Raw genomic sequence first — 17,895 nt, 5'->3', positions numbered from 1 at the left:
ATGCTTTACTGAAATCCCAAGTAGACGATATCCAGTTTATGTCCACTATCCAGTATTCTGGTCCCCCATTCTAAGAAATTGGTTAGATTTGTTTGTCACAGTTTTCCTTTGGTGAAGCCATGTTGCCTCAGATCTTGTAACCCACCAAAGTAAGGCTTATCAGTTAACATTTCCCACTTCTTCTCTATCTCTGTTTTTTTGAAGAGAGAGCACATCTGCTCTTCTACAATCCCACAGAACTTAAATATTTAAGATGACCTACCAGAATCTCTCTGAGCTACATCAAGATTCTGGGATGGATCCTATCTGGTTCCATGGCTTTGTCCACTTTCAGTTTCTCAAGTTGTCATAAACGCTTCCTTTTGTAAAAGGTGCTGCATCAACTTCATTTTCATTCGACCGAGGTTCTGCTTCAGAATTTTCTTTGGTGAAGCCAGAACAGAAGGAATTATTAAGCACCTCTTACCTTTTCCTCTTCGCTGTCCACATAGTGGTTAATAGCACCTTTCAGTTTTACAATTCCATTTCCAGCCGCCTTCTGTAACAAATGTACATGTAATCTGCCTAAACATATTTTGATAGGTGGGATATCAAAATTGTATTAAACTTGGAAACTTGAAAAAAGTCTTGTCACCCTTCTTTATGTTTTTAGCCATTTGTTCTTCCTCCAAAGCCTTGGCCAGCTGTATTTCTCTCTTTTTTCAGCCTTTCCAGTAATCTCTTCTTGCATTCTTTTGTATTTCATGAACACCAGCCTTGTCACCAGCTCTTTTTTTGCTTTGTCAGCAGCTTGTTTGGTTAACCATATCAGTTTTCCTTTTCTCTTGTTCTTGTTTATCTTCCCTATTTAAAGATCTGATGATGGTATATATCTTGTTATGTTTATGAGGAAATTTTGGAGACTGATAAGATATTTTTTTTAATTTGAAGATTCATAGATGTTATGAATTTTTCTTTCGGCATGAGTCCTTTCTTCAACTGTCTCTGAAGCCAGAACAGGACAGCATATCGTGTAGTCTAGAAAAAAACATTTTTATGCGATTTAACGATTTTCATCTGTTACTGAGAACAACAATCAACAGGTTGATCCATATAATGTGTGTCCCAAGACCTATTATTTGAATAAAGATTTTATCACTGGTTGAAAAGACACCACCCTTGCCTTTTTTGTTTGACTGTCCCAAGACCTGGCCAGATCTTGCTTTGCTTTCTTCTTGAGATCTCATGGGCCAGAAGTCAGGCATGGTGGGTTAACTGTGAAATAAGTTAGTGCAGCAGTTTTCAACCCAGACTTCGGGACACAGGATTCAGGTTTTCAGGATAATAACAAATAACAAAATCGCTCCTCCTAAACTTACTTGCTCCACTTCATCACTTCATCATGCTTCTATTCCTTTCTCTCCTCTCTTCTACCTTCCAAAGTATTTAGATCAATGCTGTCTTGTTAAAATGTTTATTTTATTTTTATTTTTCCTCTAACTCTACTTTTCACTTCTCTATTACCCTCCAGGTACTTTAGTTAGATTGTGAGCCTTCGGGACAGTAAGGGAATTTTTCAAGTACCTTTCTTATTTCTAATCTTAATGTATATTTTCTGTAAACCGCTTAGAACCTAACGGATGTAGCGGTATATAAGAAATAAATTACATTACATTACATTACATATATTTGCATGCACTGCTTTAATTGTATGCAAATAATATGCTTATTCATCGTATCTTGAAAACCTGTCTGGCTGGGTATGTCCCGAGGACTGGATTGATAACCCCTACACACTGGCAATGTGGCCAGTTCCAGGAGACCTTCCTAAACCACTTCAGTAGTAGTATGGTGAGCATAGCTTGCAGCCTTGTATGTCAGCCTCAACTCTGCAGCTGTTGGCTGAGTTTTCAAAATCTGGTTTTATTTTTTTTAATCTTGTGCAGAGTCAGACTGCTATGCTTAATTGGGCCTAACTATTCTATTTTGGCAGCCTTGATGTCGGAGTCGGGCCACAGTCAGCCTGGGGCATATGGTCCTGGACGGAGAGGAAGACGGAGGATGGAACCAGGACTGCTGGGGCACCTGAATCTCTCTGGACCTGGGAGGGACAAAGAGTTCATCTCCCGGGATAGGGACCATGAGAAAAGGGTGAGCAGAGTATAGATTACTGGAAGAGGCTGCTTGTGCACCTTACCTGTGACTTGATATATGTTCTGGTGCAATAGGAATGGTATGCTGAACTATAGTGTTATCCATGCATGCTTGCAAGCATACTGGAGAAGATGTCAATCACATCTTTTCAGCTCCTCCTCTTTTGCCCTGGTCTCTGCTGCCCCCTTCAGTTCTTCCTTGTGCAGGTGAGCATGAAAGTGTTGTTCTGATCTGCTCCCTTTATTTCTTTGTTTTTTTGTGGTGTTTTTGCGGTCTTTTTGGTTGTTTGTAGTTTTTACACGGCTTCAGAACTGGCTGTACCTGCTTGGAGAGGAGTAGCCTTTGTCTTCAGCTGGCAGGTGCATCCTTCAGTGAATTGTTAGCCAGCCTGTTGAATGTTTGTGGAGCTCAGGGTTCCGGGCCCTCAGCATTTGCTTGCTTCCTTGACCTGGTCAGGAGCTTGTGCACAGGCTGTTAGGCATCAATAGTGTCCTTTGGTGTTCTCACGGTGCTGGTTGCGGTTTCGCCTCCCCCTCTCTTTTTGGCATTCATTGCAACTGGGGTGGGGGGGGGGGGGAGGTGGAGGTTCTGTCTGATTAAAGTCCGACTGCTAGCCCAAAATTCTCAGCATGATAGTTGACCAGTGGATTGAGGCAGAAAGCATATGGTCTGTGAGTAAGTTTCAAATTTAATAAAATTTTGATAAAATCGCTTATCTGAGATTACTAAGCAAATAACAATCTAATAATTCCACAAATTAAAACACGAATTAGACAAATAAAACTAACAGGGGTGCATGACAAACCGGTACATAGGAAAAAAGGGAAAGAAATACAATCTCTGTAAGGAAAGAGACAAATAAGGTAAGTACATCAGAAAAAAAGGGAAAGAAGAAGGAAATAGAACAAGAAGGGGTAATAAGAAATAATGGAAGGACACTATATCTAAAATTATACAGTATAATCTCGTTATGACGGACTCGCTTATAATGGAACCTTGCCTATAGCAGACGAGGTCCGCTGGTCCCTGCTGAGCACCATTATAAACATAGAGAAAATCATCGGATATAGCGGACTCGCATATAACGGACTTTCAGATATAATGGACAACTATTTTGGTCCCGAGAGTCACTTTAGCTGTAATTTTCTTCAGCTATAACGGGCATGCAGGCTCCGCCTACAAGGCGTGTGGCATGCCGGTGATATAGTATCAAAATGCAGCCCAGAAGAAAATGACAGCGTATTTTTCTTTCCAGTTCAGTACGACATAATGCTTTAGATTTAGAACATCTTTTAGTGTTCTGGTTTTGCAATCATTTCGTGCCATACCAATGCTTTGCTGAGTTTTGTTCTTGATGTTGCTGATATGGTTGTGCAGTGACTGTTGTTCATTGATTGAACATTGTTTCAAGTTGACCTAAATAAAGTTTTAAAAAAATGCAACTCTGGATATAACAGACTGTTTTTAAAGGTCCCTTTAAGTCCGTTATAATGAGATTATACTGTAGCAGAGTTGCTACAAAAATGGTTAAAGTATAGAAGTTCAAGGAAGAAAAGCTGCGATGGAAGGTTTAGCAACTATAGGCATCTTTAAAAAGGAAGCTCTTAAGATTACTCTTGAAATGGTCTGTGACAGCCTATGGGGAAAATCAGATGGGGAATTAAAAACTGTTTTGACTGTTTCTGCAGCTAGAGCTTTGTCCATCAACCCCCCTGTAAAATCTTATTCTGTATTGCTTGGTAGACTGGTATAATCCTTACGAATGGGTTATATACCTCACTGCTAGCAGCAGGTGGAGACTGAGAACAAACTTGTATATCAGGATAGCTTCCCCTCTTGCAATCCAGTCTTCCTAAGTCTCCATTAAAGCAAGTAGTAAGACTAATTCATCTCCCCTCTTAGTACTTTTGGAATTTTGTTTTGGACTCCTGGGTTCCCCTTTTGTGCTGGATAGAGCTTGGACGGGTCCTGTTTGGGGATCCGTCCAATCTCAGGGGTGTTAAACTTTACGGGTCTCGTGCTGGGTCCCTCCCTCCACCTTCTTCCACCTCCCCACATTTTTGTAGAGGTGCCTCAGCCGGCGGCCTGACCCCACCTGGTTGGTCAGCCTTCCAGCTTTGAGAGCCGTGGAGTCTGTTCTGACTAAGTGGGAAAAAAAATCCTGTGCACTTTTATTATAGCTAGGGCGTTTTTCACTTGAGCACTTTTAACCTTTTCCTGTTGTAATAAATTTTACGTTACACTGGTTCCAATCGTAATTATTTAAGCAAAGTTTTGTATTATTCACCGTTATCATTTACGGTTATTGTAAACACAATGGCCCAATAGATGGGACAAATGATAGGTAGAAGGTTTATCCCAGGACAAGCAAGCAGCATATTCTTGACTGATGGGTGACGGCACCGACGGAGCCCCGGTACGGACAATTTTAGAGTGATTGCACTCTAAGAACTTGGAAAGTTCTAGTAGGCCGCACCGCGCACGCGCGAGTGCCTTCCCGCCCGACAGAGGTGCGCGGGTCCCCAGTTTCTTAGTTTCCGCGGAGCTAAGAAGACGCATTTTCAACGGCTGTTGAAAACTTTTTCCTCATTCGCCTTCCCGCTCGCGTAAACCTTTCTGGAAATTGTATTTCCTTTTTTTCTTTTTTCTTATTTTCTTATTAAAAATAAAAAAAGAATTTTCTTTTTTCTTCTTTTATCGGTTTTACCCCGGCGGGGCCTGCTGCCACTATCGAGGCCTCGGCCTTCGATTTGGCAGAAGCCGTTTTTACGTTCATGCCCCTCCAACCCGGGTTTAAGAAGTGCCAGCGGTGCGCGAGGCCCATTTCTCTCACCGACCCGCACAACTGGTGCTTACAGTGCCTGGGTCCTGACCATCGGGCGTCCACCTGCATCCGCTGTGCCACTCTAAAAAAGAGAACCTTAAAAAACCGACAGATCCAGCAGCGGTTATTGTTTGGTACCGATATGTCGGATTCGGCGGCACCGGCCCCGACATCGGCCCCGACGCAGTCGGCACCTACCTCGTCGACACCGCGCCGGCGTCGCATCCTCCAGGTAAGCCGGCTAAGAAGCCTTCCCCGCTGGAGCGTCCTCCGGTCTCAGTAGCAGCGAGCCCAGTCTTGCCGACCTCGAGGCGCCCGCGGAAGCGCTCTGCACCGATTGAGGTGAGCCCCTCGACCTCGGGTTCCTCTTCGGAGTGTAGAGCGGCACAGAAGGTACCGCAGAAGAAAAAAGCGGTGCCGGTGCCTTCGCTGGACGAGCGAATTGCCGCCGTCCTGCAGGTGCAGCTCAAGGAGCAATTACAGCAGCTCCTTCCTGCTCTTTTGAAACCGAACCTTTCAGTCCCGGTCCGGTCTGAGCCACTGGTACCGGCAGTGGAGCAACCTATTTTATCTGCATCCACTCTGTCGGTACCGGTACATTTGGTTTCGTCGGTATCCATGCCGATCTTAGCGCCGAAACCGAGGTCCTTACACCAGGCTGTGCAAACTTCGGCACCGGCACAACCCATAACATCTCCCGGTACCGTTTCCCAGAGGTCGGGTAAGTCGGCACACAAAACTCGACACCTGGAACCCTCCACACCGGAGTCCCGAGACCGCAGCTTCCAAGTAAGGGATCCTGATCTGTGGGGTGACTCCGAAGAGCCTCTTCTCTCTGAGGGGGAGTGTTCATCGGCGGACGAGGATCCTTCTGTTTTAGATCTGTCTTCTAAGCCTGATGCAACCTCTTTCACCTCTTTTCTCAAAGAGATGTGTGACTCTCTCTCTATTCCCTTGGAGGCTGAATCCAAAAAATCCAAAGCGTTTCTCGATGCACTGGATTTTGAACAGCCTCCAAGGGAATTTCTAAAATTGCCTCTCCATGATATATTAAGAGAGACTTTTTACAAAAATCTGGAGACGCCTTTGACCATCCCAGGAGCCCCTCGCAAACTGGACTCCTTATATAAGGTCATCCCCATTCCTGGCTTTGACAAACCACAACTCCCTCATGAGTCTCTCTTGGTGGAATCCACTTTAAAGAAATCCACGGGAGCTAGTGTGTAAGCCTCGGTCCCTCCTGGCAGAGAAGGTAAGGCCATGGATAAGTTTGGCAAGAGGTTGTATCAGAATGCGATGCTAGCTAATAGATCAGGGAATTATGCTTTCCATTTTTCTTTCTATCTTAAGCATCTCATTCAGAATTTGTCAGCTTTTGAAAAGTACCTCCCTGACCGCAAAAGATCTGCCTTTCGCCAAACTTCTTCATCACTTTTACAACTTCGTAAATTCATGGTCAGGTCGATCTATGACACCTTTGAGCTGACCTCTCGAGCCACGGCTATGTCGGTGGCCATGCGTCGTCTGGCATGGCTCAGGGTTTCAGAACTTGATGTCAATCATCAAGATCGACTGGCTAATGCGCCTTGCCTGGGTGATGAGCTGTTTGGAGAATCCATGGACTCCACTACCCAAAAGCTCTCAGCTCATGAGACTAGGTGGGATACTCTCCTCAAAACAAAAAAGAAGACCCCACCTACTAGGCCTTTTCGGCAGCAATCGGCCTACCAACGCCGATTTGTGGCTCGTCCTTTGCCACCGGCCCCTCAACAGCCCCGGCGTCAGCGGCAACAACAGAGGCAAAACCCTAGACCAGCACAACAGCAGCAACAGGTGAAGCCTCCTCCTCCACAAAAGTCCTCCCAACCCTTTTGACTTGGTTCTCCAGGACATAGCCAGTATTCTACCATCTGCCCATCTTCCGCAGCCCATAGGAGGACGCCTTGCTCATTACATAAGCCGTTGGGAAAATATCACCTCGGATCAGTGGGTCCTCAACATCATCCGCCACGGCTACTCTCTCAACTTTCAGACTCTGCCTACCCAAAGTCTGCCAAAAGAGTCTGCTTTGAACACTCCTCAGTCTTCCCTCCTTCTTCAAGAGGTTCAATCCCTCCTCATGAACGCCATAGAGGAGGTTCCTCTAGATCAGCAGGGACAGGGATTCTACTCTCGTTATTTTCTAGTCCCCAAAAAAACAGGAGATCTCAGACCCATCCTAGATCTTCGCGATCTCAACAAATGCTTGGTCAAAGAGAAATTCAGAATGCTTTCTCTGGCCACTCTTTACCCTCTTCTCAATCAAGGCGACTGGCTATGCTCCCTCGATCTCAAAGAGGCATATACTCACATACCGGTCAATCTGGCCTCCAGACAGTACCTCCGCTTCATGATCCATCATTGTCATTACCAATACAAGGTGCTGCCCTTCGGTCTTGCCTCCTCTCCAAGAGTATTCACCAAATGTCTGATTGTGGTGGCTGCCTTTCTACGCTCTCACCACCTTCAAGTCTTTCCTTACCTGGACGATTGGTTAATCAAGGCCAATTCATCTCAGACAGTACTTCTGGCCACCAACCAAACCATCCTGTTTCTACAACTTCTGGGGTTCGAGATCAATCTACCCAAATCTCATCTCATCCCCACTTAGAGACTTCAATTCATTGGAGCGGTGCTGGACACAGTCCTCATGAGAGCGTACCTGCCGTCCAACCGTCTTCAAACTCTTCAGTCTCTATGTCAGCAGGTACTTCCACAACGTTCCATCTCTGCCAAGCAAATGATGATACTCTTGGGTCACATGGCCTCCACAGTTCATGTCACACCCTTCGCACGTCTTCACCTGCGCACTCCTCAATGGACCCTAGCTACCCAGTGGTCCCAAGCGACGGATCCCTGCTCACGACACATATCTGTGACATCGTCTCTTCGTCAGTCTCTGCAATGGTGGTTGATATCCTCAAATCTCTCCAGAGGTCTTCTGTTCCATCTACCTCCTCATCAACTTATCATCACCACCGACGCCTCCCCTTACGCTTGGGGAGCTCATTTGAACGAATTCCAAACTCAAGGTCTTTGGACAGCCCAGGAAATGAAACATCACATCAATTTCCTGGAACTCAGAGCGATGTTTTATGCCCTCAAGGCCTTCCAACATCTTCTCTTTCCTCAACTCCTCCTGCTGTGCACAGACAATCAAGTTGCAATGTACTACATCAACAAGCAGGGTGGGACAGGCTCTCGCCTCTTGTGCAATGAAGCCCAGAAGATTTGGGCTTGGGCCACAGATCACCAACTCTTCCTGAAGGCGATCTACATTCAGGGAGAACAGAATTCCTTGGCGGACAAACTCAGCAGAATTCTTCAGCCTCACGAGTGGACTCTCGATCCTTTAACTCTACAGTCCAGCTTCGCTCAGTGGGGCACTCCTCAGATAGACCTCTTTGCAGCTCCTCACAATCACCAGCTGCCCCTCTTCTGCTCCAGACTCTCCTCTCCTCACCGTCTGGCAGCGGATGCATTTCTCCTGGATTGGTCCAATCTGTTCCTGTATGCTTTCCCTCCGCTACCTCTCATGTTGCGAACCTTGTTCAAGCTCAAGAGGGAACAGGCCACCATGATTCTCATCGTTCCACGATGGCCCAGGCAACATTGGTTCTCCCTTCTACTTCAACTCAGTTCCAGGAAGCCTATTCTTCTTCCATTGTTTCCTTCTCTGCTTACACAGCATCAGGAGACCCTTCTGCATCCCTACCTCCAGTCTCTGCACCTGACAGCTTGGTATCTCTCGGGCTGACTTTGAATGATACTCTGTTATCTCAGCCCGTTCGTTCTATTCTGGATGCCTCCAGGAAACCTGCAACTCTGCAATGTTACCATCAGAAGTGGGCAAGATTTTCTTCCTGGTGTCTTCTTCATCATCATAATCCTACGTCCCTTGCAGTGAAGACTTTGTTAGATTACCTTCTTTCTTTGTCTGACTCTGGCCTCAAGTCTACTTCCATCAGAGTCCACCTCAGTGCTATTGCTGCTTTTCATGAGCCAGTTCATGGGAAACTCCTTTCAGCTCATCCCTTGGTTTCCAGATTCATGCGGGGTCTTTTCAATGTGAAACCACCTCTTAAAGCACCCCCTGTAGTCTGGGATCTCAATGTGGTTCTCTCCGCCTTAATGAAGCCTCCGTTTGAACCTTTGGCTACGACTCCTTTCAAGTTTCTCACTTGGAAAGTGGTCTTCCTTATTGCTCTAACCTCTGCCAGGAGAGTCATTGAGCTACATGCACTAGTTGCGGATCCACCTTTTACAGTCTTTCATCATAACAAGGTGGTTCTGCGTACACATCCAAAGTTTCTCCCTAAGGTTGTCTCGGAATTCCATCTCAACCAATCCATTGTTCTGCCTGTCTTCTTTCCGAAACCTCACTCTCATTCTGGAGAACAGGCTCTGCATACTTTGGACTGTAAGCGGGCTCTAGCTTACTATTTAGAGTGTTCTAAGCCCCACAGATCATCTCCCCAACTTTTTCTGTCCTTTGATCCGAATAAATTGGGACGTCCTGTTTCTAAACGTACGTTGTCAACTTGGCTTGCAGCGTGCATTTCATTTTGTTATGCTCAGTCCGGACTGACACTGGAAGGTTCTATCACGGCCCATAGAGTTCGAGTTATGGCAGCATCTGTGGCTTTCCTCCGTTCCACTCCCCTTGAGGAAATCTGCAAAGCTGCTACTTGGTCCTCAGTTCATACTTTTACATCTCATTATTGTCTGAATGCATTTTCCAGATGGGATGGACACTTCGGCCAATCTGTTTTGCAAAATTTGTTTTCCTAATGGCCAACCTTCCCTCCATCCCTCTTTTTGTTAGCTTGGAGGTCACCCATCAGTCAAGAATATGCTTCCTGCTTGTCCTGGGATAAAGCACAGTTACTTACCGTAACAGGTGTTATCCAGGGACAGCAGGCAGATATTCTTGCGTTCCACCCACCTCCCCGGGTTGGCTTCTTAGCTGGCTTATCCTAACTGGGGACCTTGCGCCTCTGTCGGGCGGGAAGGCACTCGCGCATGCGTGGTGCGGCCTACAGAACTTTCCAAGTTCTTAGAGTGCAATCACTCTAAAATTGTCCGTACCGGGGCTCCGTCGGTGCCGTCACCCATCAGTCAAGAATATCTGCCTGCTGTCCCTGGATAACACCTGTTACGGTAAGTAACTGTGCTGTACTGTAAGTCCCAAGCCATGGGACATACGATGGCAACGACATTTTTTGGAATGTCCCGTCATCTGGGACACACGATAGGAAAAGGTTAAAGGGGGAAAAAATGCTCATTGTGCTCCAGATGCGAGGTACTCGCAGCCGGCCTGTGCAAATGTTGTGCAGGCCGGAGCAATGGGGGAGTCTCGTCAGCAGCGGGTGTGCACCTCGCAAAGGATTCCCTTTCTGCCGGAGCAGCTGGGAATTCCCTTTTCGTGTTGATCGGTTCCTCGTCCTCAGCGTCAGGAAAGTCCCAGGCTTTTCAGACACGACAGGCCGCAGGAGCTCTGATTTTTGCGGTTTCAGGTTCAATTTCGGCAGGTACCTCCTCCTTCATTTTTGTTACCTCAGGTGACCTTCCCCCTGTTCTGGAAATACAGGGCAAGGTATGGCAGGGTCCCCTGCTGGGGAAGGGGAGTCCCTTGGTGCCGCCAGGGGTTCCCCCCCCTGAATTTATGTTAGCACTTTGTAAAGCTTATGTGCTGTAAGCTGGAGGTTCTGTGTCCTCTCGGGGGAGGGGGGGGTTGTCCTCGACATCTTCCCTGGTGCGGCCCCAGGCAGCAGCAGTTTTGCTCCCCCCTCTACTCCTCTCTCGTCCAAGCACCCGAGGGTATCTTGGGATGAGGATTTTTGCCCAGAGGAGCAAGATGTTATTGATGAGGACCTGGACCCTTGGGGAGATTTCCAGGATCCTCTTGAGGGGGTTGGATTCTGCCAACGAGGGGTTTGAGCACCCCCTGCTGGCAAAGATGCGTCTGTGGTGCGCATTTTTCAGCGGGAAGAGCTTCATGAGCTAATTCTTCAGGTCTCCTCAGTTTTGCACTTTGAGGATACTGTGTCGGAGCCCCCGCGTACAGTGGACCCCTTGCTTAAGGGGATCGGCTCTGCTTCCCACTCTTTTCCTACGCATCAGGATATTCGGGACATTATACTCGCACAGTGGCAGGTGTTGGAAGCTCCCTTTTGTTTTGCGCGCTCCATAGCCCGCCTGTATCCCATTCCTAAAGGAGATAGGGACACTCTGAAGTCACCTGTAGTGGACGCGGTAGTCTCAGCCATCTCTTAAGAGGCATACCGTGCCTGTTGAGGGCAGTGTGGCCTTGAAGGACCCGGAGGAGCGTAAGTTGGAATCCTTCCTTAAACAGAGTTTTGATGTGACAGCTCTGGCAGTCCAGGCGGCGATGTGTGGCACGCTGGTGGCTCGAGCGTGTTTTCCCTGGGCCGAGTATATGCTTGATATTAAATCTGAGGATTGAGAATTGCTCAAGTGCGATGTTGCAAAGATTGAATTGGGTGCTTCTTATCTTTCAGATGCCATGTATGACCTCTTACGAGCTTCTGCCAAGTCGTTGGCGTTTGTATTGACCGTTCGCCGTACTTTGTGGCTTCGCGCTTGGTTGGCGGATTCGGCATCCAAAGCTAAGTTGACAAAGTTTCCTTTTAAAGGATCTTTCTTATTTGGTGAGGACCTGGTCAAGTTGGTTCAAACTCTCACTGATTCTAAAGTGCCTCATTTGCCTGAGGACAGGCCTAGGCCGCTGGCTCGAGGTGGCGCTGGTCATGGGTGTGATTTCCGCCGTTTCCGCCCTGGTTGAGGGGCTGCCTCTTTTCAATCTCCTGGGCTCTCTAGAGGCAGGTTCTTCCAGCACATGCAGTACTTTCGTGGGGCCTGCCGGGATGCGGGTATCACCCCCACTGGGTCCCTTGCCGCCCGTCCTGCCCAATGACTCTTTGCCAGTGCCCGTCTTGGTTCCAGTTGGTGCCCGGTTGAGGGATTTATATCCCAAATGGGCAGACATCACGTCCTATCAGTGGGTTCTGGAGGTGATTCAGGGACGTTTATGCTCTGGAGTTTACCCGTTCCTTGCCAGATTGTTTTCTCACTTCTCCCTCGCAGGTGGCGTGGAAGCATCAGGCCTTTCACCAGACCCAGTTCCCCCGCAGGAGTGGGGCACAGGTTGATACTCAATTTACTTTGTGGTGCCAAAAAAAGAAGGGACCTTTCGGCCCATCTTGGATTTGAAGGGTCACCAGGGCTCTTCACGTGCCTTCCTTCTGCATGGAAACTTTGCGGTCTGTGATTCTGGCGGTTCAGCTGGGGGAGTTTCTGACCTCTAGGTCTGACCGAGGCCTACTTGCATATTCCTAGTTGAGCCTCCCATCATCGCTTTCTGTGCTTTGCGATCTTGGGGCAACATTATCAGTTCTGTGCACTTCCCTTTGTTCTGGCCACAGCTCTGTGGACATTCACCAAGATGATGGTGATCGTTGCAGCGGTGTTATGAAAAGAGGGCATTTTAGTTCATCCCTATCTGGACGACTGGTTGATTCGAGCAAAGTCGTTGCAGGAGAGCACCCGGGCCACAGCTCGGGTGGCAGAGTCTCTGCAGTCGCTGGGATGGGTAGTCGACCTTGCCAAGAGCCGGCTGTCTCCCTCTCAGCGCCTGGAGTATCTAGAAGTGCTGTTTGACACCTCCTTGGGGATGGTCTTCCTTCTGGAAGCCTGGATAAGCAAATTTCAATCCCAGATTCTCCTGCTTATGGTGTTCCATTGTCCTCGGGCGCAGGATTTTCTCCAAGTCTTGGGATCGTTGGCGGCTTCCCTCGAAGTCGTGAGGTGATCGCAGGCCCACATGCGTGCTCTTCAGTATGCTCTTTTTCGGAGGTGGTTACCTCAGAGGCACAGTCTGAATCACCCTGTTCCGCTTCCGGGCTTAGCTCGGGGCAATCTTCATTGGTGGCTCCATCTTGTACAAGGGGTGAGTCTGGATCAGCCGCAGTTGACGATGCTGCTCACGGATGCCAGTCTTATCGGTTGGGGAGCTCAGTGTCTAGATCACTCAGCTCAGGGCACCTGGTCCATAGAAGAGGCTTCTTGGTAGATCAATGTCTTGGAGACCAGAGCCATCCGTCTGGCGTTGCTAGCCTTCCAGTCCTTTCTGATGGGCAAGTCAGTCAGGGTTCTGTCAGACAATGCCACGGCAGTGGCCTATGTCAGTCATCAGGGAGGCACCAGGAGCACTTTGGTGGCACAGGAGACGGCTCTGCTCATGGTCTGGACGGAGTCGCACCTTCAAGTAATATCAGCATCCCACATAGCCGGAATGGAGAATGTTCAAGTGGACTCCCTAAGTTGTCACGTGCTAGATCCCGGAGAGTGGTGTCTAAGCCCCGTGGCCTTTCAGTTGATAGTGCAGCCTTGGGATCAACCCCTCATGGACCTAATAACCACAAGTGTCAACACCAAAACAGCTGTGGTGGCTATCTTGGATTTCTCACTTTTTTCCCCCTAAGTTCTAAGACTCCCTTAAAATGCCATGTTTTGCCTCAAAATTGGTAGAGATGAGTCCTCAGACCCTAATATCCCTATATTATGCCTTATTTGCATTGAATGGGTGTCTGAGAATCATTCTTGCACCATGTGCTATGCGTCATGGGATGGCGGGGCGGGAGCTTCTGGCTTAGCCCCTCTGCAGGCCACTAGGGTTGGAGAATGGCAGATGGTCCTGTCAGGAGGAACAAAATATTTTTTTAGAGCCCTGGTACAGCAGCTCTGCACACCGTCAGGGCATAGAAGCTTCGCAACCCAAGAAAAGACACCTGCTCCACCCTAAGGGACAAGGAGACTTGCCCTCTCAGGACTTTACCTCAGAGTTTGTTAATCTCTTCTGGTAGGCTTATACACAAGGCAGAAATCTGCCAGTCAAGTCTTCAAGCGAGCTGACCAGCATGCAGACCTTGTTGCAGTCTCAGAGCGCTTCCTCCCTGAAAACGGAGGCTATTCTGGATTATAATGATATTTCAGACAGGGACTTGGAGGACAAAAGGTCAGATTTGATCCCTGTACTGTCCCAAAGTGAGGCTTCCCTGATGGTTGAAGCAGCCTCCCATTCAGAGGACCTGCCACAAACCCTCTATTCCCAGTATTCTCTTCTGAGTGGGGTCTGGGCTCAGCCCGTATCTTTTCTGTGGCACCCGGACATGAGGGTCCTAATCAAAGAGCCCTGGGAGACCTCTGAAGGATTCTTAAGGGTGACTAGAACCATGGTTAAACTGTATCCCATGGATCAGGAATTCCAGTAAATGTTTGTTGTGCCAAAGGTGGACTCCCTGGTAACCCAGGTGACCCAACACATTTCCCTACCCAGCGAAGGAGGGGTGGTTTGAAAAGATCCGCAGGACTACAGAATAGGCAGATTGAGGCTTTGGCCTTAGGGGTTAAGGCTGTAGCTGAGGCTTCCTTCATGGTATGAGCATCTCATGCTAGACTAAGAAACCAGAGTCTTCACATTTTTTAGATATATTCTTATGTTTAAATATATTTATTAAAGTTTTCAACAGAGTGCCATCAAATGAAACAGAAAATAATAGCATAGTTCTCACATATGTGCACAGAATAAACCCTTCCCCCCCCAATCTCACAAATCAACAGCATTTCAAGAGCAAAGAAAGGAAAATAAGAATAAAATCATAAGAACATAAGAATTGCCGCTGCTGGGTCAGACCAGTGGTCCATCCTGCCCAGCAGTCCGCTCACGCGTTAGCCCTCAGGTCAAAGACCAGTGCTCTAAATGAGTCCAGTCTCACCTGCGTACATTTCAGTTTAGCAGGAACTTGTCCAACTTTGTCTTGAAACCCTGGAGGGTGTTTTCCCCTATAACAGATTCTGGAAGAGCATTCCAGTTTTCCACAACTCTCTGGGTGAAGAGAATTTCCTTATATTTGTATGGAATCTATCCCCTTTCAACTTTAGAGAGTGCCCTCTCGTTCTCCCTACCTTGGAAAGGGTGAACAGTCTGTCTTTATCTACTAGTCTATTCCCTTCAATATTTTGAAGGTTTCGATCAAGTCCCCTCTCAGTAAATGAGGAATAAGGTCCATCCAAAAATGTTCCCAAATTGAACAAAAACGACGGCCAGGTCCTGTATCAAGGTCACCAAATTGCCTACGTTCCAAAGAGGCATGTACAATCATCAACAATCTGAACAGATTATAGCTCAGTATAACTACATCCCAGTCATGATTCTCCTTGAACCACATCTTTGTGATTGCTACTATATCCAACTCATCTTCTTCCATCACAGCTTTTAGATCCAGAATCTTGTTTCCCATATTTCGAGCATTAGTATATACTGCTTTCCAGACATTGCCCATACTTGAGAACTTATATTCCCCTGGGAGCTTTGATCATCCTGCCTCATCACTTCTAGATTAAAGCCCTCTTCAGTAGATTAGCCAGCCTGCTGCTGAAGACACTTCTTCCCTTCTTTGATAGCTGCACACCATCCCTGCTCAGCAGCCATCATCCCATGATCCAGTTAGCCAAAACCCTCTCAACGACACCATCCAAATAGCCACACATTCATCTCCAGTATGCAAGCTTCTCTGCTCTGGCCTTTACCCTCGACAGGGAGGATGGACGAGAATACCACAACCACAAAGTTGCTTTTGATATAGAGTGTTGCTGCAGTATTTTGACATAACTAACAAATTTCACCTCTCTGATCATTTATTCTTGCTTACCAGTCAGGTTAAACTGGGCAAGCTGGCATCTAAGGCTACTATCTCCAGATGGATTCACAGGGCCATTGAGTCAGCTTACATTTCCTTCAGGAAACAGCTGCAGATAGCTTTGAGAAAGCTTTTGATCAGAAGCCTTGCTTCTTCATGGGCAAAGACCTGGGCGGTTCTGCCTGATGAAATCTGTAGGGCTGTAGGGCCTGGTCCACCTTTCAAATCTTTACAAAAGTTCTACAGAGTGAATGCAGTAGCAAGAACAGAGGTGGCCTTTGAGTCCTCAGTGTTGCAGGCAGGCTCTTTAATCCTGCCCTAGGCACCAGGGACTGCTTTGGTATGTTTCAAAAAATACCCTTCTCAAATGTAATTTCAAATTTCTTAATCCAAATTATTCAGAGGTGTTAATCTGCTCCTAAACACTTAAATCATTTTTAATTACTATCAAAGGGGCAGAGCCTCAGATCCCTATGTGTTGTGTATGCTTTACAATCACACTAGAAAGGGAATTAACCTCACTGGCTCATGCTCCCCTCTTGCCCTGTTACCAAAAATATTCAAAATTCTTAGAAAAGCAAGGACTTAACTTTAAATCCTGGGTAGGGTGTGTTGAAAGTTAGCAGTGAAAATCGTTATTCAATTTTTCCTGCTGTCTGCTAGTCCTCTTGGCGAGGAAGGAGAAGGAATTGAAAACTGTGATTGATACTTTCTGCATAGCATTCTGGTTTGGATTCACTACCCACTTGTCCAGAATGACATGCCTATTTACAAGAAAGAAAATTATCACGGTAAGAAACTAATCTTTCTTTTTACTCTATGGGATCTTGCCAGGTACTTGTAACCTGGGTTGGCCACTATTGGGCTTTGATGGACCTTAGGGTGGTCCAAAAAAATCAAATTCATGGGACAGGACCTCCAGAAGTCTATTCTTGTTCTATGTCTGGCCACTGTTAATTGTACCAAATTACAAGCCTTTTGGTGAACATTTAGAGGTTGCTCAACAATTTTTAATACACAAAATGAAGTGCAGAATTTATATTAATTACCCATCTAAACATAAATTGTGAACAAATGCACATGTAAAGAAGTTAAAATACATACTGTGTTACTGAAAATAGTTCAGTGTTCAGAGATTACTGGTAACTAATGTCCTTATTCCACAGTAAATGCAAAATGTTATGTGTGAATGCTTCATTCAGTCAGTATTCTTCAGTGTGGCTTTGGAGCAAGTTGGATTGGTCTTTCTATGCTGAGCAACAAGTCAACAGAGGAGCTGCTTCTGCTCCTCATTTCTTGTGAGACTTGTATTATACTGCTGCATTAAGGCAATTGCTCTTTCAGCAGAGTTGTTGACTATTATCATTGATGCTGCTGACTGCTTCAAATGCGGCTAATTTGGATCATCTCTCCAATTTGCAAGATCTTTAACCAGAAATTGTTGAGCCTTTTCTTTTCCATTTGTGTCAAGAACACCAAAAAAGAGGGGCTCTGACATCACCATTCAAGATGGATGGCTGAGATGTAAACTCCAAAGGCCTCCAACAATATTATTTTTAAAACAACACCATCCTGGAGATAAAACTGAATTAAGCATTACCTCTGAGCTTTTGGAGCTGATTTGAGTCAAATACAATCACAATGTCGCAGCCTCATGCCAAAATTTAAAGTATTTTGTGTTCCAGCGTTCAATACTTAGACGAAACCGCATGAGACAATCGCGTGCGGACAATTGCGGGCAGAAAATCACGCGCAGGATGTGAGCGCACTGGATTCAAACACTATTTTAAAGCGGTCCGGTGGGGGTGGGGAACCCCCCCCCACACACACTTTACTTAGAACTGTTGGCGCTTCCGTTGTGGAGGGGTGTTGGGGGAACCCCCATCCCCCCCCATTATAGAGGAAACAGCCTTTTTCCCTATTTTTAGGGAAAAATTACAGTGTGCAAGTTGGCTGAATCTGAACGTACGCAAGTAAGGCTAGACTCAGTTAGGGCACTGTTCTTTGACCTAAGGGCCACCGCATGAGCGGACTACTGAGCACGATGGACCACTGGTCTGACCCAGCAACAGCAATTCTTATGTTCTTATGTACATCTAATGCCTGAAGGAGAACATTTGGGTGAGCCTATGGCTGAATTTCATGAGCTTCTACATGAAATAAAATCTGATCAGAAAA

General features: G+C 46.7%; 1 protein-coding gene across 5 annotated transcripts in view; it reads left to right on the top strand.

Moving 5' to 3' along the window:
• The window catches only part of SMG9 (SMG9 nonsense mediated mRNA decay factor), a 79,711-nt gene that overhangs the window by 9,183 nt on the left and 52,633 nt on the right, over positions 1-17,895 (top strand). For 3 of the 5 annotated variants that reach the window (XR_004541128.1, XM_033963887.1, XM_033963886.1), the window contains exon 2: positions 1,973-2,130. The exons of the other annotated variants lie outside the window; for them this stretch is intronic. Coding sequence is in view for 2 of the 3 variants with exons in the window: in XM_033963887.1 (XP_033819778.1) it covers positions 1,978-2,130 (153 nt within the window). In the remaining variant the exon portion in view is untranslated. The remainder of the gene's footprint in view (positions 1-1,972; positions 2,131-17,895) is intronic. 5 annotated transcript variants of the gene reach the window in all.

The sequence above is a fragment of the Geotrypetes seraphini genome, chromosome 11 (genome assembly GCF_902459505.1).
Source record: "Geotrypetes seraphini chromosome 11, aGeoSer1.1, whole genome shotgun sequence".
NCBI classification, from domain to species: domain Eukaryota; kingdom Metazoa; phylum Chordata; class Amphibia; order Gymnophiona; family Dermophiidae; genus Geotrypetes; species Geotrypetes seraphini.
The sequence above is the reverse complement of the archived record's forward strand: the minus strand, read 5'-3'. Positions and strand labels throughout refer to the sequence as shown.